This window comes from Urocampus carinirostris, chromosome 5, assembly GCF_059441175.1.
Source record: "Urocampus carinirostris isolate Australia breed hairy pipefish chromosome 5, RoL_Ucar_1.0, whole genome shotgun sequence".
Classification (NCBI taxonomy): domain Eukaryota; kingdom Metazoa; phylum Chordata; class Actinopteri; order Syngnathiformes; family Syngnathidae; genus Urocampus; species Urocampus carinirostris.
Genome location: NC_142353.1, coordinates 20,595,357 through 20,620,233, shown reverse-complemented (window position 1 = coordinate 20,620,233; position 24,877 = coordinate 20,595,357). Strand labels below are relative to the sequence as shown.

Below are 24,877 nucleotides of genomic sequence, written 5' to 3'. Positions count from 1 at the left end.
AAAAATTAAATCACCTCTTTGCAACAAAGTAGAAAATCAAATACTCCTGGTCATTGACTTAGGTGGTATTATTGATTTAGAGCACGTGTGTCAAACTCATGGCCTGTGGGCTAAATGTGCCCCGCCGAATCATTTTCCAATATGAAATAACTAAAACCAGTTAATTAGTTCCCGGCCTCCCAAAAGCATTTGTGTTAGCCATAAATAGCTGTGAAACACATCTTCCTGACCACTAAAGCACTTTCAAATCGTAATCGAACAGAAAAATACACTAGTGATATAAATAAGAATATAATGCGTCCATTTCCTGGTCTCAAGTGGCAATGGCGGTACATTTTCCTAACTTTTTTTCGTATATTAGGCAACATATTTACTCAAAAGACATCTCGGGTAGCTTGTATGTGGAAGTATTTCTGTTGTTAATGTTTACTTTAAATAAAGAAGTAGTTAAATTTGTTTTACATGACAATCACGTTTAGTTACAAGTTTTATTAGACCCTTTAAGGACAGCCATTACGGTGATGTGGCCCTTGGAGAAAATTACTTTGACACCCCTAATTTAGTGAATAATGAACAGACAAATTAGATCAAATATGCATGTTTGTTTTAGTTTAATTTCCGTTCTGAAGATACATTATTAAATAAAAAATCTAACATACTATCTTTATCTTGTGCCTTGTGGAACACATAAAGACACACTATTTAATGTTCAATACTTTAATACTTAAAATCATGTTTTACCTAACACCATTAAAAGTCACAATTAAAATAAACAAACAAACACCAAAGTTCCAAAAATGCTGTGAAAAACTACAAATCCCAAATAAATTTAACATCTACGTCACATCCGCTTGCGAACATCCGGAAACAGGAACACAACTCGGGTAGTGATTGAAATACAAATATATCATGGATGGAAGGTTTGTATCTTTCATTTTGAATCCCATATGTACATTTTTAATTAAACTTACCTTTAAAAGTTTAAATCCATTCGCTTGTTGCGTTGGTTGAAGTTCTTTCCCTGTCGTTGTTCCAATTGTTTATGTTATGTGCCCACTGGCTAGCTGTTAATGCTAATCCCGTTGGAAAGCGTCGCTTCAGTCACTCACTAAACTCCTCCGACTTCACGTAAATGGCTTACGACAGATGAATTAAAAACGAGTTGTGGTTAATTTGAGGACGTCGAGCTATTTTCCACAATTCGCTAGAGTGATGAACGAGTAGCGAGCATGAAATTACTTATTCGAAGGGTGTGACGTTCATTTTATTCACTCATTTGGGCTAATATACGTTCTTTACGTCTGTTTTGGGTACATTTTATGCTATGGTGTCTCCCGCATTTCGAAATGTTACGGTGGCATCATAGAAGTAAAATGAAATGCGCGTGTGCATCAAGAGAGGGAATGTCCATGAGAATAAGGACGCCGCTGTGGTACAACAAAGAAATGAAGACGCAGAACATATTTGGAAGGAAAACAAACGAAACGATCCCTTACATTTTGCCTTTAGACTACTTGTAGCCTTGCTTGCAGCACAAACTGACGGACACATCAAATTGTCAGCGCTTATAGCACGGAACCAAGATGAGGGAATACGCTGGGGTACATTTATTATCTTGGCTGAATTCAGCTTCAAGTTGGTTGCATGAAACCAGATTAAATTTAGCTAAACTGTTACGTATTGATCTGTTCTCTACCACTAGCGTGCTTCAGACCAGGCTAACAACCAGATATTCATCTGACACTGACTTGTTAAAGGATGAAACAGATTGAAAATCTTGCCTGGAAATAACGTCTATGAAAACACTGAAGAGGAGGAGGACCCCTTGGCCTCAGATCAAAAGCATGTTCCCCTTAAAAAGGGTGCTAAACAACAGCTACAATATGCAATGTCTCATTTGTTCGAGTTAATGAGCTAGCTTGTTGTTCTGCTTGCAGAGCCTGTTAAGTAGTGGGGCTTTGAATGTGCTACTTGGTTCTACATGTACTCTATTTCATTTATAGTCAAGTCAAATCATGTTTATTTGTATAGCCATTCATCACAAGGAGTCTCAAAGGCCTGCACAGATCAAAGACTATTGCAAACTACAGACTATTATGAAACCATCCCCTGATCCAAAACTTACATGAGGGCAAATAACACACAGATATTGTCAACATAGAATATATGTTACCATATTTTTATTTTGTTTATTAATGCACTTGAATTTACGTTGAATTTACGTTAAAAAAATACGACGTTGCTATCAGTACTTGAGTATTTTTTTCACAAAGTACTTTTTTACTTTTACTCAGGTCAGTATTTGGATGATTACTTGTATTTGAGTAATATTATTCTGAAGTAACAGTACTCTTACTTATGAATTATCTTTGGCTACTCTACCCACCCCTGCCACTAATATATATATATATATATATATATATATATATATATATATATATATAATATATATACATAGAAATCAGTATTCAGAGAAAGATTTACATCCCATTTTATTGCATGCACCAGGTATGTTATACACTATTCTTTCCACTTGGTGGCGTAATCAAGGACATGATTCATTTTGAAGTCGCTACGTGTGTGTGAAGCATTTCCCTGCACAGCGTCACTGCTTGTGGGGCTTCATTTAGCCATCACTAGGTAATATAGTCTTGACAGGTCCAACTCCCGTTTATTTAATTACAAACATTAGCACATATATTCTACTACGCAGAGAGAAAACACATTCAAGGGCTGCGTTGCGTAGAATTGATGCCATACAATTCTAGACTACTTTGCCTGTGCAACCATACTGTGGAGAATAGTGCCAGATTGCAATCCAGATGTTTTTTTTTTTCTTTTTTGGTATAGTCATTGGTGGGTTCAGCAGTTAGAGACCAAATTGCATTCCTTGAGTATTAAAGCAAACTTCAGCAACCAGAAGATGATTATGCAAAAGGGGAAGTGTAGCATTTTTGATAGATAACGTCCACTGCTGTTCAGTTGGATTGTATAAATTAGGGACTTTTGGGTGAAAAGTAAAAATACCTCGAGGAGGTTGTAAATATTGAGTAAAGTATTGTCAAATGTTTTTGTCCCGTTATGTTGCCTACCATATGATTAATGTTGGCAAAAACATGGACTCATTTCTCTCGAAGGGTGTCACTATTGTTCCAGACGTCATCACAATCTTTTGTAATTAGAGCGCGTGCGTTGTGGAAAAGAGCAGCTCACCGTTTTCCTTGGTGCTGCCACGGAAAGCTGCAGTATCTAAAATGTAGCAGCTTGTAGTCCAGAATTTACGGTACTCACTATATTGGTTCGTTGGTTGGATCCCTTAACCGCTAGGGTCCTAGGGGCACCATTTCCTGTGGTGTGTCCTGGGCAATTAGAGCCTGTTGGCGCCCATCCCTCTCCATGTTAACATGTTTCCACCTGCAAACATACCACAAGTGTAAATGATTATTGCTTTAAGGAGATAAAAAATCTTGCTGGACTTTAGCAGCGTCTTTTCCTTGTAGATCTCATCGCCTACTTAACAATCTCATACTCATTGTGCCAGGTCACCAAACCATGAAAGTACTATTTTTTTTCCCAGCACAATAATGGAAACGTTACAAGGATGGGCCTTATACGTGGTGGAGTGGGCCGCCAAGGACCCTTATGGCTTTCTGACCACCTTGTTCCTGGCCCTCACGCCTCTCTTCATCGCCAGCGCACTGTTGTCGTGGAAACTGGCCAAGATGCTCGAGATCCGCGACAAGGAACAGAAGAGGCGGCAACGAAGGCAGGAGAACATGGCCAAGGTCAAGAGGAGTTAGGAAAGAAAACGAAGGACGAAGACCACCCACCGTGTGTCCTGTTGCCTTCACACTCAAGAGTGGGGGTGGGAAACTTCCACCCCCCTCTGGCGGTCAGGCATGGCACGGAGGGACATTCGCGACAAGATTCTGTTAAACAATTTTATAGATAAGTTTGCTTGTAATTATGTGTAGCTTTTGATACATGTTGCATTCTATTATTAACATCCCCCGTTTTTATTTGAGTTGAAATGAAGCCGTCCTGTCCCTAACAGATTCAATTTTAATCAGGTTTTCTGGATGCTTTGGGAGGGGGATTTTTTTCCAGGCTTTTTTTGAGAAAATAAATGATCTGTGACTTAAAAGTGTAATTCATGTCTTTTTAACTTGTGTTTTTGCATTTTTTTCCCCTAAATAACTCAAAGTTCAGGTGCATGTTATTCACTCAGTTTCACTATTGTGCAAAACTTTGGACACAACAAGAATGGAAACTGGGTCGTTGCAGTCAGATCGCCGAATTTTTACCACTGAAGTCATGGTACCAGGGACAAATCTTAATTCTGTTATGTGTTTCACACATTTGTCACAATGAATAGAATAATGTAATTTATTGACATAACATGTAGAATGTACAACGAAATTAACATTTGTTTCTGGTGCAGACTAAAAATAGCGTGATAATGACATAAAACCTACCTTTCCGTATGTCACTCATACCATTGGTAGTACAGTGGTTAGAATTAGGTGCTCTAAAGTCTCCCATTTGGCTTCGATTCCCATTGCATTCAACAGTAAAGTTTGAACGGGGAAAAGGTGGAAACGAAATTTTATGCCAATTATTTTAATATAAGAGGTGTACGTTATACATGAATAAATATGGGCAATGGTTTTGATTGAAGATGGACTTTGTGACAGAAGCCCTGCTCTACAGGAAAATATAATATTGTGTCCCAGTTTATTTAGCAGGGCAACACAAGAGTAAAACTCTTTGCAAAATATGTTCTGGGTTTGAATCTCCTGAATTTGAATCCGTGTTATGTAAAAGACCAATGTCCAGACTTATTTACTTTTAATGTATCTTTTCAACCGTTTCCAGTGTAGACTGGGTCTCGACTACTCGAGTGTCCATGATGGTTTATTATTTCCATAAGCAATAAACGTCACATAGCAGATTTAAACTCAAGCTTGTATGATTCTGAACTGAAAGGCAAATGCTCAATAATGCTAATGTTACCATGTGTCGCAACATCCTCTGGTCGTTACGGAACAACCTGTTTTTTTTTTGTAAGTTTAAGAAAGCATTTGATGTAAAGATTCAAATGATTTACAATAAATACTTACATTTGTGGATGTCCTTGGTTAAACAACAGAATCCTACAGCCCTCCACAGCCCATCTAAAACAAACTCATGACCCAACTTATGGTAACCACCCTCCAGTAGAAAGTCACTGGGTTCTTTTACTTGCAAGGAATTGGCATTTTTGGACCAATCTGAATAAATCATTTATGCGACTAAAATGTTATATTTATTCATATATTTTAACTCTCAATATGTATTCTGAATTTGCATTTATGTAATGGCGGCATTAGTTCAGGATGTAGAACCCTCGTCTTGGGATCAGGAGGTCGCAGGATCGATTCCCACCTCATCCGTGTTATATCTCAAAGTGTCCTCGGGCAAGACACTAAGCAATAAGCAGGTATCAGCCTTTCATGGCTAACTCCCTATTGGTGTGTGAGTGTGTGTGAATGAATAAGTGTGAAGCATATTGTAAAGCGCTTTGGGAGGACTTCATTGACTTGAAAAGTGCTATATAAATGCAGACCATTTATTGAGAATCAACTAGGGATTGGCATGTACTGATTCCAGCCTTTTTTAAGAGATACTGTATCGTGTTGTATAACAGAAAACGAGTCCTGGAAAGAATACATATGAACGATAAAAAATGTGCGATTAAAAGGTTTCCTAAGAAATATCAGCCATTTTTTGCTGACATAAGGGAGTTCTATGTAATAATTTGTGGCATTTGTAGTGATATTGGCTTGAAATAAATTTGGAATTAAATCTCCCAAAAATGTATTATCCTTCAATTCCAGGGTCCTGACTGTTAAATGGCCACCAATATGCAATTTTCCAGTCTAGGTAATCACCGGCTCACCACATGATGCATGCGCATTGGACGAGCGCTAATAAAACAAGGCAAAATTTGTAGGTTGACTTTTACTTGTAAATACATTTACAATAAACCACGTTGTGTGTACGGTGCACACGGTGCAATTTTAACCTTTGGAAGCATGACCTACCAGTACTTACACTCTTCCAAGAGTGGGGTCAAAAATGACCCCACATGCATTTCTGAGTTATCAGTCAACAGACTCTTTCTCCAAAATTGTTGAGGATAATCAAGATGCTTTTTGAGAAATGTGAGTCGACTGTTCTTTTGTGACGGCAGTGGTCTTTGCCTGGAAACGCTCCCTGAATGCCATTTTTGGCAGTGTATTTCTTATAGTGAAGTCATGAGCCTGACCTTAACTGAGGCTAGTGAGAGCTGCAATTCCCTGGTTGTTTTACAAGGTTCTTATGTAAATTCCTCTTGTAGTAATCTTAGTTCGCTGAACACTCATGGGAAGGTTTGCCACTGTTCCCAGTTTTCTCCATCTGTGGATAAGAGTGCTGACATTAGTTCGCTGGAGCTCTACAGCCTTCGAAATGGCTTTGTGACTTTTTCCCAACTGATGGATTTCAATCAATTTTTCTTTCAATTTCTTCTGAAATTTCTTTGGATTGTTGCATGTTAATTGTGTTTTTCAGATTGTGTAGCAAACTTCACTGTGTCTAACAGATTCAATTTCAGTGATTTCTATATTCAACACACGTTACTTTTTCACATAGTGCCAGAAGGGCCTCAATTGTTTTTGTACTATAAGAAATTGAATCACCAAAGCTGCGTTTTGTATTTCCTTGGGTTGTGTCTGTGTCATATTCCATATTCAAATGGGTTTAATGATCTGAAACCTTTGTGAGTGATAAACATGCAAAAAAACACAGAAATCAGGAATGGCACTATACGTCCCTATCATAAACACGGCTAATTATGTCACACCCGCACCGTAAAGCAGGAAAGAGATGCCCGCAATCCAGGAATTCCCATTGTAAACAGCTAATTCGATTTGAATATCCTCTCTGTATAAATAGCTAACCATAAGGCTAATATAAAATATCTTCCCAATTTTCAGGATTACAATCCTACTCATGTTATTTATTGACAGTCCAACCTTAAAATACAACATCCGCACAACCAATAAAGCAGCTAATGTAAGACAATAGTCATCTGTGTTGCAGCCGATTTGTCCCTTCAGGATTCCCGTTTGGAACCGGGCCGCCAGGAGCCCGGCTGGAAGGTGTTGGCTGTGCTGCTTGGCTCCTCGCTGAGCTCTTGCTTGCCAAAGCTGGTAGCAGCGGCATGGCCCGTGGCCACTGTCCCGGAAGGCGTAGCCACCAAACCTTCCTCGTACTCCTTCGCTTTCAAGGCCGAGTCTTTCTCCTCCACTTCCCTGGCCTTCAGCTTGATCTCCTCCCTATACGTCTCGTTCTTCGCCAGCTCCTGCGTGAACATGTATGAGGCCAGAATTTGGGGTTATTAGTCAAAAATCCTGTGTTGGAGGGTAGTATGATGCAGGTCTTTAAACAGTTGTTCTCAATGCAAGTCACATTTATTTGTATAGCCCTAAAGGCATGGTCACACAGCCTTTCACGGGCGTATCGCAGCTGAATCACAGCCAGAAGTTTCTGCCCGTGAAGCAGACGCGGTGGAAAATGTGCAAAATTGGCTAAACCCGCTGTTTAACCGAGGTATGCCCGCAAAACAGACGCCGTTACGCGTCCTTATCGCGGGTAATCGCGGCTGCATCGCGTTTGACCGTGCTTACACGCGGTACACACGCTAATGCACGTGATAACACCGCGATACAGGCGCAGAACAAACGTGCTATGACCGTGCTCCACCCGCGAATACCCGCTAAAATTTCGCGTCCTACCCGTGTGTAACCATGTCTTGGCCGCGGCCGTAGCACGTCCTAGCACGTCCTAGCACGTTCGTACCACGTCTTTATCTCGTGTGTACCACGTGTGCCGTTCGCGGTTACCCGTGGTCTAAAGTTTTGAGCAGCGCAAAACTTTTTCGCGCGGCCAACCGCGTGTGAATTTCTTACCGCGTGTAAGCACTGCTGTATCTCGTCTGTATCGCGATCTCAAAGCGTCCAACAGCGTCTGCTTCACAGGCAGAAATTTCTGGCCGCGATTCAGCCTCCATACGCCCGTGAAAGGCTGTGTGACCGGGCCTTTAATCACAAAAATGTTTCAAAAGACTGCACAAGATTACAATTACACCATCGCCTGATCTTAAACCAACATGCAGGCAAGGAAAAACTCAAAACCTCAGCGTGAAGAAAAAATAAACCTTGAGAAGGGGCCTCTCAGGAGCTAGGGTTTCAGCCCTATACTAGGGGTTTAATGTGTTTACACTGCTTGCTCAACTCAGTATTGGATGATATTTGGGGAGAGGTAAGTAGTCGAGTGAAAAGTATGGCAGTGCAATGAGGAAAGCACTCGTAGTCTGGTTCAGAAAAAAATAGCGATAAATAAAATACAAAATACTGATTACCACACAAAAGTGACACAAATGTATTTTTAATGTTTTACAGCCTATGCGAGTCTTTTGAAACCATGTTTCAAATGCATTTTTTTTTAAATCCTTCCGAAAGTACAGCTCTGATTGCTCATATTATTGTGGAAAAAAAGCCTTGAAGCACATCTTAAATATTTACAATCCATCGGAAACTTCAAAGGATGTGTTTTCTTATGGTTTCACACCATATTCAGGGCTTCGCTCATCAAAATATTAATTTAGGAAATTCTCCCTATATATGAGCACCAACCTAATATATATTGTCATTATAATTTTACCATTTTATTTCAGTGGGCCAGATTAAAAAGCCTGATGGGGAGCATAAGGCCCCCGAACCGTAGTTTTTCCACCACTCCTCTGTAGAGTGATCATTTTTATCAAATAGCGTGTCATCATTTTGGTACTGGTTTATACGAGCACCGCCAAACACGGTTGTACAAAGGAAAATCCAGTTCACGAGCAGTCCCAGAGGCTACCACTAGAGAATTGTGACCTCTCAATGCTTGTGACTGCTTATTGCCAGCATCACCTCCAGGTAAAGCATGCAAACTACTACTGCACAAAAAATTGTGCAGTAATTTTTTCTCGTGTGGATGTTAATTTAAAGTTACATTTACATTGATTTCAAGTGTACAGTAAGTGCTTACGAATCATCAACGGTCTCTCGATCTCATAACTGTAAACCTCCGCCTTATTAATGTTTGCAAAACCTCCTTATTGAACTAAAATAAACCTTACAAACCCAATGCAACACCTATTTACAGACTATTTTGAATCCCGCAACAGCATTATCATTCTTCAATGACAATGTTTTGCTACCAGGGACCGAAACTATCTAGATTAGAGTCAAAATAGGCAAAACTCTATTGGTCTTTTTTAAACAAAACAAAAAATGCAACCTGTATAAAAATTCTGTGCACAATGCGAAATGGTCAAAAACGTATAGAATATAGGGAAAACCTATTAGTTGTCAGATATGCGATTTTTTCGAGACCTCCTTGCAACAGGCCCCCATTCCTCCACAGCAAACACGCATTTTATTTAGTTACTAAAATCTCATTTTATCGTACTACTGTATTTATTAAGTGCAATTACTTTTAGAATGTGTTTTTAGTAATCAGGAAGATGTATCTTATAGCTATTTAGGGTTCATTTGGATGCTTTTGGGAGGATTGGAGAGGACCAATAAATTTGACATCATTTTATACCATGAGAACTCGAGCAATTCGAGCTCAGAGCAAGAGGAGGTACCACTGTACATTCCTAATCATTTTCAGGAACTATCCTGAAGAACACAAATATATTGTTTAAAAAATCATGCATTGTGATTTCTGGATTTTTCTTTTTAGTTTATCCCCCTCACAGTGGACATGCACCTACGATGTAAATTTCAGACCCTTCCATGATTTCTAGGGGCGGCATTTGCTCAGGAGGTAGAGCGCTCGTCTTGGGATCAAGACTTCGCAGGTTCGATTCCCTGCTCCTCCGTGTTATATGTCGAAGTGTCCTTGGGCAAGACACTGAATCCCTAATGCCCCCAATAAGCAGGTCGGCGCATTGCATGGCTGCATGGCCGCTATTGGTGTGTGAGTGTGTGAATGGGTAAGTGTGAAGCACATTGTAAAGCGCTTTGGGAGGTCTTCATTGACTTGTAAAGCGCTATATAAATGCAGACCATTTACCATCTAAGTGGGATACAAGCAAAATAGCAGGGTGTTCAAATACTTGTTTTCGTCAGTGTATATCATCACACCGCTTGTCCTTATTTTTGGTACACAAAGCGGCATCTGCCTACGTGTCCCCACACGGCCCGGCCCGGATGTAAAGTGGCTCTGCCGTCATCAAACAAGCATGAAGTAGGACATTTATTACAATGAGTGAAACGTCTAATTGTCCATGCTTGGATAGGCTTGTTTAAATAACATTCCTGCTCTAAACCACCCCCCCAATCACTCCAGTAATGTCATAAAAAGACTGTGCCGACTGGGCCGCTGCTGCAGAGCGCTGGCCCAGAATAGCAAGCGACATGGCCAAAAAAGCGCCACTTAGGCAATGGGAGGGAGGACGGAGACAAATATACCAAGCTGCTTTTCCAGCCTGTTAATGACAGGATTTAATCCAATCAATTTATGTCGGACTTGGACCAGGAACAGAGAGGGGTGATGCGGGGGGCTTCGGGGTAAACGCGCTGGGAGTGAAGCCTCGGTCGGTCCAGCTGTCGATGAGCGGACGAGGGGCAAATCAAATTGGAATCGAACGTTCTGGCACGGCACTGGCTAGGGATGGAGCGGGACGGCTGGCAAAGAGAGGCGACACGGCTAGTGAGCGAGGGATTTCCGATATAGAGCCACATCGCGTTACGGGGCCCAAAACCCATTCCAGCATTCTTGCGTTTAAAACCCAGAGAGAGCCAAAAGAGAGAGGAAGAAAGAAAGGACCATCCTTTAGCAGTTTCCCTATAGGAGGGAGCCAAAAAGCAAACACAGAAAAGCCCAAATGGTGAAGGCTGGCCTTCTGCTTGTCCTATCCATCCATTTTAAACACATTTTCATGAGGGTTGTGGGTTAGCTACAATGGAGTCGTTCCAATCTGTGTTGGGAATAACGCCGTTATAAATAATGCCGTTACGTAGCATATATATAATCTACCTCATTCTATTTTCTGCCGTTACAATGCCGTAACAGTTACTGACAGTCAAACCCTATATTTTTTCATCAGCAAACATTTTTGAAAAAAGCGGCACGGTTCCACAAGGGAGCGTCAAAGAGCCGCACGCAGCTCCAGAGCAAGTCGAGAAGTGCGGTTTTGTTGGCGATAGAAAGCATCTGCCCCTGCCTTTTGGTGATTTTGTGGGTCCGGAGCGTTTTGTTGATATAAGGGCTTTTAGATACGTTTGAACCTTGAGATGACTTGTTTGGCATTTGCTCAGAAATCAAACTATTTAATTTTTCATTATTTGTTTTTATGTACTTTCCTTTTTTATTTTTCTGTTTAATTGTTATATTGGTGCAGCACGGCGGCGCAGTGGTTAGCGCGTGTGCGCACAGTTCTGAGGTCGGGAGGGAACCTCCTGCGTGGGTTCAAATCCAGCTACCGGCCATACTGTGCGGAGTTTGTATGTTCTCCCCGTGCTTGCGTGGGTTTCCTCCGGGCACTCCGGTTTCCTCCCACATTCCAAAGACATGCATTTCAAGTGAATTGGCCGGTCCAAATTGTCCCTAGGTGTGACTGAGCGAGTGAGTTGTCTGTCCCCGTGTGCCCTGCGATTGGCTGGCAACCAGTTCAGGGTGTCCCCTGCCCACTGCCCGTAGATGGCTGGTATGGGCTCCAGCCCCCCCGCGACCCTAATAAGGATAAGCGGTACAGCTAATGAGATGAGATGAGATGTTATATTGGTTCTTGTTTGTCCAGAAAACTGGTGCGTTATGCAATCCATCTTGATGTTTTTGGAATTTTCAACGCAAAAATGACATCAAAAATTGTATTTCTTTATAGCATTTCTCTAATTTTATCAAAGCAATTAAACGCAATGTAATCAATATTGTAACGATGTGAAACTTCATAACATTTTTCTACAGAGTAGTTCACCACAAAATGCGCTGCAGTTAAAATAAACATTTTGAGCACCATGTATTTGTAACCTGAATAGTTACTTTCATAGTAGGCTAATGCAGCTAATATAGCTATAAACTGCATGTATTGCCTTCGTTACAAGGATTTCAATTTTTTTGCATCTTTAGGCATGTTTTTGGGATCCAATATGATTCAACATTTTGGGTTGCTGATCCCTGGGTTAAGGTGACTAACTCCTGGATTGTTATTAAAAAAACACATCCAGAGGTCCTTTTTTTATATACGGTACCAACCAAAAAAGTCACTATGATTAAAATAACTCCCCTCAAATTGGGCTTTTTTGTTTAAAAAAATACTCAAAAGTTTGGCCCGCTTGGATTTAGCTCAGCTGAGAATCTGAAAATACTTAGTGACACACGCAATTTGTTATACTTCAAAGCAGAGGGCGACAGTGAGACCAAAGATTGTGATAGGCACACATCTCAGCCCCAATCCTCAGAATTAGTGATAGTAATTAGCAAGATAACATAAAGTGAAGCCGTCGACTATATTCTTTCTTGTTTCATGGATCTTTTTCCTAATGGAGGATTACCTATCAATTGATTAGCTCCCGTGTTATTTTCGATTGTTCTCGATTGTTCTCAGCTCAGGGATGCTGCTGGAAATGTGAATTTCCCTTCGGGGATGAACAAAGTATCTATCTATCTATCTATCTATTAATTCAAAAGAAGCAGTATGTAAATAACTGTTCATATATAGAGCTGAGCGTCTGCAAATGCAGGGTGAGGCACGCTATTCTCTTGCCTCATGGCAGAGGGCGATGGTGAGACAAAGGATTCTGTTTTGGCACACACCTCAGCCCCAAACAATAGATTTATTGATCGAAGTACCTATCTGACAGCAAGTCAAGACATCCGGCATCTTTTGTTTGTCTCGTAGCATGGATTTGTTTTTTATTCATAAGAAAGGGTTACATTCGTGATGCTTTTATTTTAAAGGGGTAGCGCATGGACTTCATTCATAACTTAAGGTAAGACAACAAAACATACCTGAAATATCTCCTACAGTTCTGTCAAGAAGTACTCAGCTGCTGGCATTGACCAGGAAACGATTCCCCGAAAATTGTTAATGGTTTGTATTTTACCGACACTCCCAAACGGCCCTTTTTATAAAGGAAAGACGAAAAACAGTTGAAAAGCTCCCCCTATCCCTTAGTATCCCGCCTGCCCAAAAGTCCAAGCAACATCACCACAGGAGGGCTGATGCTGCGGTGGCTGGAGAGACGTACCTCTACAGAGGGAGGGTTCTTTCGTCTTCCTCGCATCCAAGCTGCAGGGGGAAGAAAGTACAAGAAATGAATACCATCACAAACAAAAGCCTAATTTCTTAAAGGTGTTGCCGCTTTTTGTTGGTCGACTTGCTCCCACTGGGAGTTAACGTAGGTTGGAGTTGGACCGTTAGCAATTCTAATGTTTTGAGACGTTTGTTTGGATGTTACTTAGAGCCTCGAGGCTGCTGATGTGGTTACCAGCCTATGGTAAATCATGAGATTTTAACCCGGCTCGAGTCAACGGATATACTCGTTTGTTAAACAGTGTGGCAAAAATTAAATGAGTACTGACTTTTTCATTTACAATATTTTTGTTATCTTAACCATTACATCATTCTTATCGTTTAACCAAGTAATCATTTGGTGGCAATTATTCCACTTTATGATTATCCATGTACTCAAATGTAGTTATTTACTTTGCCCTATACAGTCTCCACATTGTCCTAAGTGGTGTTATGATTTACTGTGAGACGGAGGCCTTGAATCTTATCAATGCACCTGCAAGATTCAGTCTGGACAAAGGACTTGTGTCACGGTTGCCATGGCGCCTAATTGGCCCCGCCCGTGCGGCTCATTAACAGATTGGCTTTCTGTCTTTTTAAGCCCAGTGCGCTCTCTCTTACTTTGTCAGTCCGTCAACGAACCTCTGCCCCGCAAGACGTGGGTTTTGACTCGGTCCTGTTTCTGTTGTTATTTCCTGTCCGGTATTGTTCCCGTTTATTTTGTCCTGTTGAATTTCGGTTTCCAGTTTTGTTTCCGTCTATTTTTGTCCTGTTTATTATTTCCTCTAGTTTTCGTTCCCGTCTAGTTTTTCCTGTTTATTTTCGATATCCTGATTCATTATCTATCCTGTCTGTCCCGTCCTGTCCGGTATTGACCCCATCTGTCCGATATCAACTCAAGCAATTGGAATCGATCTCGTCAGTCTCTGGCTCCCTGTCTTTCCACGCCAGACAGCTGCCTAACGTGCATGACTCCTCATTTCCCGTAAAATACAAGGCTTGTGTGAGAACATCACGCGTTTGGGTCTTGATCCTGTTCTGGTTCTTGACACTTGTGTGAACCTATGATTTTAGGAAATTTCCACTCCTCTGACTTGCGTGTCGTTTGTGTCATAGCCCGCCATGTTCTGCCTTTGGAATATAAATGATTGACAGCCATTTTAAAGCGAACTTGTGAAACCATTACAGCCTTGCTTTGTACTAAAAAGCCAAGAATTTTCTGTTTTATTTATTTTATTTGCTGTTTTTGAAAAAAACAAACAAACAAAAAAAACTTATCTCACTACCCAGATGTTGATTTGAACACGTGGAGGAAGAAAAAGTCTGTTCTCCTTCAAATAGTGACCACAACAAAGCGTGATTTGAATATAATGACAGGAAAAAAGAAAGTAATTCACCCATGTATCTGCTGCTTCCAGTAGGAACAATTATTTGTTTTGCTTTTTAATTTCCTACTGTGTTTTTTCAAAATGCTCATCTGTTTAATTAGTTGCTGTGATTCGTTGATTGCTGACATGTTTTTTTTATTTGCTCCTGTGTATAGTCCTCAGTATAGCATTTTTTTAATTTGATGCTGTCTGTTTCAATTTTCAATTGTTTTATTTCTTTGCTGTTTTTCCCTGCAGGCCTGGCAATGTTTTTTCTATCCCTCTGCCCTAGTCAAGTGACATGCAGTTGGCACAATTAAATATCTTTTGAGCTTTTGCCACCCAGTATCTGTATTGTTAAGGTTAGGGTTGTTCTGTTTTAAATATTGGACATCCTCAAGCAGATTGTAGAGTATGCCAGTTCATTATTTTAACTAGAGGTAAGATTGGGCCTAAAAAAATCCAGCCCGACATAACCAGGCCTGTGGGTATTAAAGCCCGAAAAAGCCCAAGCTCGGCCAATTAACTTTGAGGGGCCGAGCTGGAAGCACGACCAAATCTTCACATTTTTTGTGAGGCCCCGGGAAGAGGAGGGATGATTTTGGCCAACTAATATGTAATAATTTGTTTTAAGAATTTGGTTTCATGTTTCAGTTACTGTGAAAAAATTATTTAGACTGTGAAGGCGATGGAACCAAGATAATTTCTGGCTTTTTCTCAATTAATGCGTAAAGTTGTTCATTTTAAATCCATTACAACCTTGTATTTGATGACAAGGGGAAAAAGAAAATTGTTATTCAATCAAAGTCCCTGTTTAATTTTCAATGGCTACTACAGCGCAGTCGATACTGCTATCAGACACGATAAGAATTACAGATACTTTCAAAAAGGTTGAGTTCGACACCTCTATTCAACACAAAGAGTTAACCTTGTATTTTTATCTTTTTTAATATTCATAATATTCTTTTATGTATACGTGTATACAGTTGCTTAGTTCTATTACGCTGGAAACTGTGTGGACAGCAAAGTAAGAATTTAATTGTGCAGGGAATCGTGGTTTTTACTGTGCATATGACAATAAAAACTTTGAAATTGAATTGTATAATTGCTCACCCCTTATGAGTTATGGTAAAGAGTCCTATTGAAAAGATTGTTTGAGTCTTAAACGTTTCAGAAAATTTAATGAAAATACTGTATTTTCAAGACCATAGGGCGCACTGTGTTAAAAGGCGCAGTCTCTGTAGCTGGTTCTATAGCTGTATTTACCATTACAGGTTTCTGAACAGTTTTTCTAAATGTCCATTAAAAGGTTCACTCTCTTCACATTCAGAGTCCATTCATTATCTGCACCGCTTATCCTCAGTAGGGTCGTGGGGGTGCTGGAACCAATCCCAGCCATCTTCTGACAGTAGGCAGGGGACACCCTGAACTGGTGGCCAGCCAGTCGCAGGGCACACAGAGACAGACAAACATTCACTCGCTCATTCACACCTAGGGACTATTTGAACCAGCCAAATAACCTGACATGCATGTTTTTGGAATGTGGGTGGAGTGCCCGGAGTATTTTGGATATTTTATGTACGCTTCATGGTCGAGAAAATACAGTATTGTAAAATCTCTTTCAGGTGGGGGTTACGTTCCAAAAAAAAACCCAGTGGTAGGTGTAATCAGTGAAGTAGTAATCTTATATACTATATATATATATATATATATATATATATATATATACACCAGAGCCATGTGCCCCTAGTGGGAGGTGGCTAGAGTCTTTTTCTGACTCTTTCTGGGAAATCGATACAGAGGAGGGGATTCCCAGCCCCCTCGCCCAACCCAACTGATGTGTTGGGAGTCATTAGGTGACCAAACCCCCCAATTCCCACCCATAATGCCGAGCGCCAAGCAGGGAGGCAATGAGCACCAATGTTGTAAGTCTTAGGTATGAACCGGCTGAGGGTTGAATCAGCGACTTCCCAGTCACAGGGCGGGCGCCCTACCCCAAGGCCACCGAGCTGGTGATCTTAATTCAAGTTTAAACAATTATACAATGGAATACACTAAAATACAATTAAAATCAAATAACATCTTTTTTTACAGGTTCATTTGTTTGGGAAATAAAAGAAGTGAATACTTCTAACAAAGAACTACGGTCTTGGACGCTGTTTAGCCCAATCACAACACACAACAGCATTGTGACTGTAAAAGGTGAACCACATTACTAGATACTGTATACAGTGCTCTTACATTTGTAGTCTTTGACAGTGGTAATGTTAAAAACCTGAAAATCTAATCTCCTTTGTCTTTGACTTTTCTGTAGAAGGCCGGATAAAGCCCTGGCAAGTGCAAATGCTTCCACTAGTGAACATTTAAAGGGGCTTATAGAAAACCAACCATTTTGATTCTAGAGAGTCTTAAAAGAGAATGAGCAGATCTGGTAAGATTGAAGAAATTGAAAGCACACACACTCTCTAATTTCCCATCAATTCCTTTGTACTTCCTTCTCTCTCCTGTGTGTCGTATCTCTTCTTTTCCACCCTTTTATAAAGAGGCTTTATTTTGGCTGAGTTAGCTGTATAGCCTTGCAGGTTAAAGGAAGCCAAAGAGAGAGTGAAAGCAAGAGTGAGCGAGAGAGATTCTCCAACTCTTCCTTCAGCTAGCATGGGGGATTCTGGGCCTTCTTTTATCCCTTTTCTTATTTGCATGCTGATGAAAATGCATGAGGGATGGGGAGAAGTGGGATGAAGGGTTTAAGGTGGATGAGGCTAGCCTGAGACAGAAGGAACCGTTGGTATCCACTTGTAAGGAACCCTATTTAACCGGCAAGAATGTCTCTTTGATCAAACAAGAAAAAAAACATTCACAACCCCCGATCTTGCAATGCAAGGGTGGAATAAAAGAAGCAAGACATGAACTAGCCTCATTTAAATGCTTAAAACGGGACAGACACTCACCGTCCCATTCGATGGGTATGCTGCCTTCCGTATACTCGTACTCAGTGCGATTTGAGGCCTCCACCATTCTCTTGGCACGGATGAGTCTCCCTGGAACAAAAGAAGAGGGTGCAAGAGATGATGCAAAGTGGTACAAACAAACAACAGCGACAAGTCACTCACGCACACAAACACACACAAGCCTCCTCCCTGCGCACACATATAAATACACGGAGGAATGACAGTGCTGTGACAGGCCATGGATGATTACCTCGTGGCCCCCGGGCCCTTCTCCTCAGATCTCGCTGAGTGGCTCCAAATCTGGGCTAAGCCTTTATGCAAATGAAGCTCCCTCTCACCCGACCAACTGCGGCCCCCCTCCTGATCGCCTTTTGCAGACCAGCTCTACCAATGGCAACGCAGCGGCTAACAATGCCCTCCAAAATCAACATCAAGCCGCGCAGGAGACAAAAGAGGTCAGATATCACAGGGAACAGTAGGGGAGGAGGGGGCAGGCACGAGCCACGCAGAATATTAAGTGTGCCTCTTCCCTATCTGCGTACGGCACGAGGCCCGCCAGCAGCAAGGCCGCCACCAATTATTTTGGTGGAAATCTGCTGATTAGACAAGTTTGGCTGGCACACAATGACACAGAGATGGCGAGGAAGGAGGAGGGCGGTTGGGCGAGCAAAACAATGAAGCAAAACAACGGCGCTGCTTTATAAGGAGCGTAAGTGCTTTGTTTCCAGATTCCGCCTCACAGGTAGTGGCATGTCCAGACAACACCCCCCGCCACCTCTAGTGGGCATGGAAGTGATGTGGGAGGTAAAAAGACGGAAGTCATCGAAAGAGAGAGCCACAAAGCAATTATGTGTGCAGGGCTGCAACAATTAGTTTATCTCATGTAGGGATTCCACTATGAGAAAAATAATACAATTTTTTTCGACCTACGGCTTTTTTTTTTCTCAAGAAAATTAACATTGACATGTATTTATGCCTAATATTCAAGTCAATGTTTGTGTTTATCTGAATCAAAGTTTTTTGTACCACTAGGATGCACTAAAGATTATACACTTTCATGCTAGGATTCCTCAATTGCAAGACTAAGTAGACAAAACCATGAAGACCTAAGCTGTTTTGGTACAATTTGGAACGCTTGCTCTGACACCAATATTATATACATTATGATGAAATGAGATGATGATAACCAATCATTAATTTCCCAGACATATATTTAAAATCAGCCATAAAAAATATATAGCATTGCATGAAGATTTTGCCACGGAAACATTTTCATTTGAAACACATTTCACATCCAGTCTTGCTAGTAAAATTAATGGAAACTGCACATTATTGTTGTCAAGGGATTTGTGTGTCCCAATGATCCTAGGGTTCAAGTTGTCGGGGGCTTAATCTTAGCCCCTGGGCAGAGTCTTCATGACAAGCAGGTCCTCGATAAGGGACCAAACAAAGAACAAATTAAATCATTTGAGAAAGATATGATGTTTACAAATATTGGAATATGTTTCCTTGGCTGAACACATAATTCCCAGTTGAGTACAACCCAAAAGGGTAATGTGGGTCCATATTCTTATGGGTGCACTATTTGTGTAAATGACTTCAGGTGCATTGTGAGAAAAGTGGCAGCTACTGTATATAAAAGGACTTTGCTGGGCCGCTCACAGTTTACAGTGGCTATCCTGGAACAAACACTTCTTGGCAGAGTGTTACCAGTTACCGGGCTGGTGTACAAGTTCAAGAAGTTCCAGCTGGTCATAGTATGAGCATTTGCTTACGATCATTGATACGGGACAAACTCTCTTCCACTATGGAATTGCCCTGAAAAGTGGCATCAGGCAGGTTTAGATAAGAATGTATTCCACCACTTCCAAGGGAAGACGGGCTGGATAGGTCCTGTCTGTAGATTCAAGGTATTCAACAGGTTTGGAGTCATTGGGAAGGGTATCTCACAAAGCTCCTACTAGGAACAATATTTTTTACTGATCCCACTGGTAAACGATCAAGATAACTGAATATTTGAGAGTCACAGGAAGGAGTGATATGGAAGGATAGACACCACCAATCAGAATTCTGCCCGTGCTCTCTTTTAGGACTGTACTCTTCACAGATTTTCCAGGCTCAGCATTGTGTTCAGGGTGTTCCTTACAAAATTTGGTACTCAAACACTCTACGCTACATTTTGATAAACGATGGTCTAGTTATGTTTTTGAACTTAATCTTTGACATTGAGTGGTGTAAAGTTTGGGGAGCTTTCAACAGCAGACTGCATTGTAAAGTGAGGAACATCACCCATTCCCCAGGGTCATAGGGAGATATTGTATTCCATTGGACCACGTTTTGCACCTAAATTTGTCAAGGCATCCAACCAGAACTGTTGCTGGGAGGTTGTCAGTGTCTGTCATAGTGGCAATCCCAGAGCCTCTTGCCAGACACACCTTTTTATTTCACGTCAAAGCGAATAGTGGCAATATGCAGGTTTTATCTTGACAAGCTCAATCTGTTCTGCCACACCTTTGAGACACTGCACATGCTCATCGAGTGTGGAAGTGTGGGAAGTCTGGGCAGCATCATTTATAAATTTGTAATTTGGCTGGTGTTGCAGACTATCACCTAGTAAAAAAAGAGACTTTTCAAAAACCTTAAACCACAATCTGACATAATCATTTTTAAAATAAACAAAGACACGAGGCTTCATTGTTAATTAAACTATTTGTCAGGGCTTCATCCCCGGGATGACACAATTCCATTTTAAATGCACTCAAAAATCCTACCAGTGAAGAATATCACTCAGTTAGCTAAACATGTTTACTGTTGGAGAACAAAAGCCTTTCCTGGGCATATGCAGATCTGCAACTACGCCCGACGAGTCTGACTCTATATTTTATGTTCCTGCCTATATAGTCACAAGGCCAGCTTATTAGGCTAGCATTGCTTTGGTTCCACACCGCCTTTTTGATCCAGAGCGCGAAAAAAAAAAAGGACAGATTCCGGGATCCTTGAGCTGGTGGACGTCAGATGTTTTCAGAGTAATTATTTTCTAGAACATGCCCCCAGCACACCTCCACCACCCGCCCACTATCCGTGATTGCAGAACAAAAACAAGTGCAAGCAAACAAAAGGCTGCCGTCCCCAGGCTCGGCGAGCAAATACATTTAACAGGTATGCTAATTATAAACAGATCCCAATCCATATTTGCATTGGGTGTGGGTGGCAGCTGTACAGAAACGGTACAATTATGACACAGCCCCCACAAGCAACGCTTTTTCACTGGAGCTAAAGCTGAACTAATACGCTTAACGGAGAAGCAAGTAGCCCGTTGATAACGCTTTCCTCGGTTAGTTTGCATTTTTACGTTCTGACATGGTTCCCCTTCTTGTTTCGTTACTTTTGCAGCATGCCTAAACCCCTGTACCTATCGAGGAATTCATCCACGGATTTGAATATCATATACAGCGTGTACATAAATTTATGAAACACATCTCATCCTCCCTCCACAAATATACACACACAAAAGACTGGAGAAGGGGAGGATTGCGAGCTAGACTGGTGCTCTGCTGGTAACCTCACATCGAGGACAGCAGCATATAAACACATACAGGCTGCAGATACAAAATCGCTATTGGACCGAAGTTTAATGAAATAAGGCACAATAAAAAGACTGAAACAGTCACAGTAAGCCTAAAAAATAAAAGTATGCCTAAAAGGAAGTCTAAGTAAAGAAACTTTTCATTTGCTTGTCATAATATGGATCGTAAGGTGTTTCTGAATATTCATAATTTTTAATGGAAGATTTCATATAAACTCGTCAGAGACAAAACTGATTTTTTATAAATCTTTTTCATTTGTTATTTTACTGAATGTGAGTAGGTAATTGTTAGCACTTAGATTTAAGTTTTTTTAAATGTGGCATTTAATTAAATAAAAACGTATATAGCCTACTTATTTTACTGGAATAAAATTCACTGTGGTCTTCATCAATTGAACTCAGCTAAAAATATGTGTTGCATTTTCTTCATCTTTTACATTTTATTTAGTAGGTTTTCTCTCTGCGTTTAAATAAGTTTGAAATTACATTGGGCATTTTCTTTTGTACGTTGATTTTATTCATGACTTTCTTTGTTTTTACCCTGAAGATTGTGTTGATTGTTGTCAATACAAAAAGCCACACACATTGTATATTATTGCTAGTGTCTCATTATTTTTTCCTTATTTGAACTACAAGAAATAAGAGTAAATTTATTTGCAAAGAAAAGTGGGCCAAAATTCCTCCACAGCATTGTCATTACCAATTACTGTAAACGTTTGATTTCTGTTATGGCTACCAACTCTTTTTTTACATCGGGCCGGATAGGTGTGCCTTAATAAATGGAATTAACCTTTCAAAATGGAACTTTTAATTTCCTTGGGTTGTCTCTGTGTGATATTTAAATGTGTTTGATGATCTGAAACCTTGGAGAGTGATAAATATGCAAAAAAACACAGAAATTAAAATAAGGCAAATACTTTTTCATGGCAATGTACATCGTGAGGTGACTTTGACTGTCTTCAATGAAATGGCACGAAGGCCATAAATGCGAAGGACAAGAGGGAGAACGGGTTTAAGCATTTACAGTATTGCGTTATTGCTGTGCGGATTTCCATTAAGACTCGAATAGCTTAGGTGAGCTACATTAACTTGCTGGTTAATGACAACCCAACATTTTCTGTACTTAAACCTTAATTAAAAAAGCTTTTACCTTAATCTAATGGAGGCATTTTATTGAGGATTTGATTAACATAAGAATATAATACACATTTAGGTAATCATTGTTATACATCTTTTAGTTTAATAGCAATTATGTCTTATCCTCATGGTGGTAGATAATCCTGGCTTCTCCAAACACAACCAGTTAATGGTTGTTTTATGTTAAATCAGGTGTTTTTTTTCCTCTCTCACTGTACCCAAAGTGCCGATTTATTGCAGTGATAAATAATAAAGCATTGATTGCGGTTCCGTTTTTTTTATTTGTCCTTGCATCAATTAGCAGGCCACTTATTCCATTCAGCACCAGCGTACTAAATGGCGCGAATGCTGAAACTGTGGTGCTGACCACTGTTTGTGGACCATCATTTCAAACAACAACAGCAAAAACTGACTTTGTGAAGAAAAGTGTTATATTTTAAAAGCATTGTTCCTGAATAGAAACCAACTCCCCCAAATGAGAATGTTGACACTATTGGCAAATAACAATGCATCCAGCATAAACAAAATCTTTTTTTATGACCTTATTGTATTTTTTTTTTTACTGTGTAAATACGTAATAAAAATCGATTAAATATTATCCAGCCATCCATTTTCTATTGTACTTTTCCTCAGGTGAGCTTGAATCTTTGCTAACCAACTTTGAACAACAAACAGGACACACCCTTGATTTGTTACCAGCCAATCACAAGTAGCTTTAATTTATTTCATAGTCTAAAAATGCTGCTGCTGTTTTAAATCAAAATTATTTTCATTTTTGTCTTGTCGAATAATTGGAGACACAGTTCAGTTTTGAAAGCTGGAAGGCCCGCTTGAATACGCATATTTGATTGTCACCAGTAATGAATGGTAGGCAGCGTATTGAGATGGGGGCATGGCTTATCCAGGAACAACAAACCAACGGAACATCAATGGGGCAAATGTGAGCACAGAAACTATGGTAAAAGTTTGCTGAATGATGGTCTTTTCATTTAAAATTAATTTTTCAATTCACCATGGTTAGAGAAAAAACGTCACGAACAGTAGGCCTACCCAGAAATGGAGGAGATCATGGAGTGGTTTAAAGACCAGAGACAAAATTGATGTGAAATGTCTCTGAAGATTGCAAAAGCCCAAAAATACGAAGACTTCATTGCTTTTAGAGGTTGGTGTACACGTATTCTTCTATTTCTTTTATGTTTACATCTATTTAAATGACATTTCGAGGGGTCGACTTCTATAGGAGTATGTACGGTAATTTGTAACCAGAGAGTTACTTTCAGAGTAACAGAATTACTTTCTAAATGAAGTGACTAGTAATTGTGACTATCTACTGTTTTTCAATAGCACACCCAACACTGCCAAGAATACAGTAAATACATTTTGTAATATGTTAATTGAACTGAGCACTATATTATAAATGTTCTGATTAAAGAAAAAAAAAAAATTAATCATCACAGGACCAGAAAATCAAGTTTAAAAAAATGTAAAACGAGAACTCAAATACTTAAGATGAGCAAAATTATCTAGCGATGAAACAAGAGCTTATATTTGATAGTTTTTACATGCATCCCCAAATGTTAACAGTCGGCAATATCGGATGAGTCCACCAGACGCGGTTTGATGTTGTTGCAGGTCTACACTAATTTTGTTGAATGGTCAAATGAAAGACAAGTGTGTTGTTTATTGTCAATTCATTATTTATTTCCAACTACTGTTACCTGGTAAGTTGAGGTAAAGCGCCATAAACCCGGGGCAAAAATTTTGCGGCGTTTCCCGACCAAAATAAACTCCAAGGAAAGCTCTGAGTGTCTCCGAAAACCCAGCCGAAAAGAGTGCACCCTTATCCGGTGAGTGCAATGTGACTCCGGGGGATGGCCCTGGCACGCTAAAACACCTTGCTGATGATAGTGCGCCGTTCACTGGCTGAGACGAGTCCCAGAGATTCGCCTTATTTAAACCAGAACCCGAACACCACAAGGATTTCTATGAGCCTTCTTTGTACATCAGTGAACATTTCCCATCCTAACTTAGGCCGGATCGTTCAACGACAGCCAAATAACAACACATTTCGAATGTCAATCACAATAACAATCAGGTAAACTTATACCCATCAGCATGGCTGCCACTCCTTGGGTTTCCAGGGTGTTGTTTACATTATTAAGAACAATCTATCGCAGTTTCACTCTACAGTAATGAGTGACGTTGTGCATCATTCGCCCATTTTGTCAAAGTGGAAGAGTTGAGGGTCCCCCTTCCCCCTCACAGAGACAGAGAGGTGATAGTGTCATGAAGGGTCATACCTCTCTCGATCTCAGCGGGACCCTTGTGACAGCTCTGCCTCCTCATCACTCAATAGGGGGAGCCTATAGTACTTACCAATATGCATGCCCGCACACACATATGCTGATGAACGGGCAGATTAACCTGCGGGACAGAAGCGAGGGAGCTGCCTCTCACCGTGAAGGAC

At 40.5% G+C, this 24,877-nt stretch overlaps 2 protein-coding genes across 3 annotated transcripts in view; one reads left to right on the top strand and one right to left on the bottom strand.

Moving 5' to 3' along the window:
* The first annotated feature begins 811 nt into the window (after window positions 1-811).
* Window positions 812-4,957, top strand: smim15 (small integral membrane protein 15). Its single transcript, XM_088336126.1, has 2 exons — window positions 812-920; window positions 3,578-4,957. Exons 1-2 carry the CDS (start codon window positions 910-912, stop codon window positions 3,798-3,800), a joined length of 234 nt encoding a protein of 77 aa, XP_088192252.1. The 5' UTR covers window positions 812-909; the 3' UTR covers window positions 3,801-4,957.
* A 2,061-nt stretch (window positions 4,958-7,018) lies between these two features.
* ndufaf2 (NADH:ubiquinone oxidoreductase complex assembly factor 2) overlaps window positions 7,019-24,877 on the bottom strand; it is a 31,817-nt gene continuing 13,958 nt past the window's right edge. For both annotated transcript variants that reach the window (XM_088336124.1, XM_088336125.1), the window contains 3 exons: window positions 17,688-17,777; window positions 13,329-13,369; window positions 7,019-7,384 (listed from right to left, as the gene is read on the bottom strand). In XM_088336124.1, the coding sequence (XP_088192250.1) occupies window positions 7,136-7,384; window positions 13,329-13,369; window positions 17,688-17,777 (380 nt within the window). In that variant the 3' untranslated portion in view covers window positions 7,019-7,135. The remainder of the gene's footprint in view (window positions 7,385-13,328; window positions 13,370-17,687; window positions 17,778-24,877) is intronic.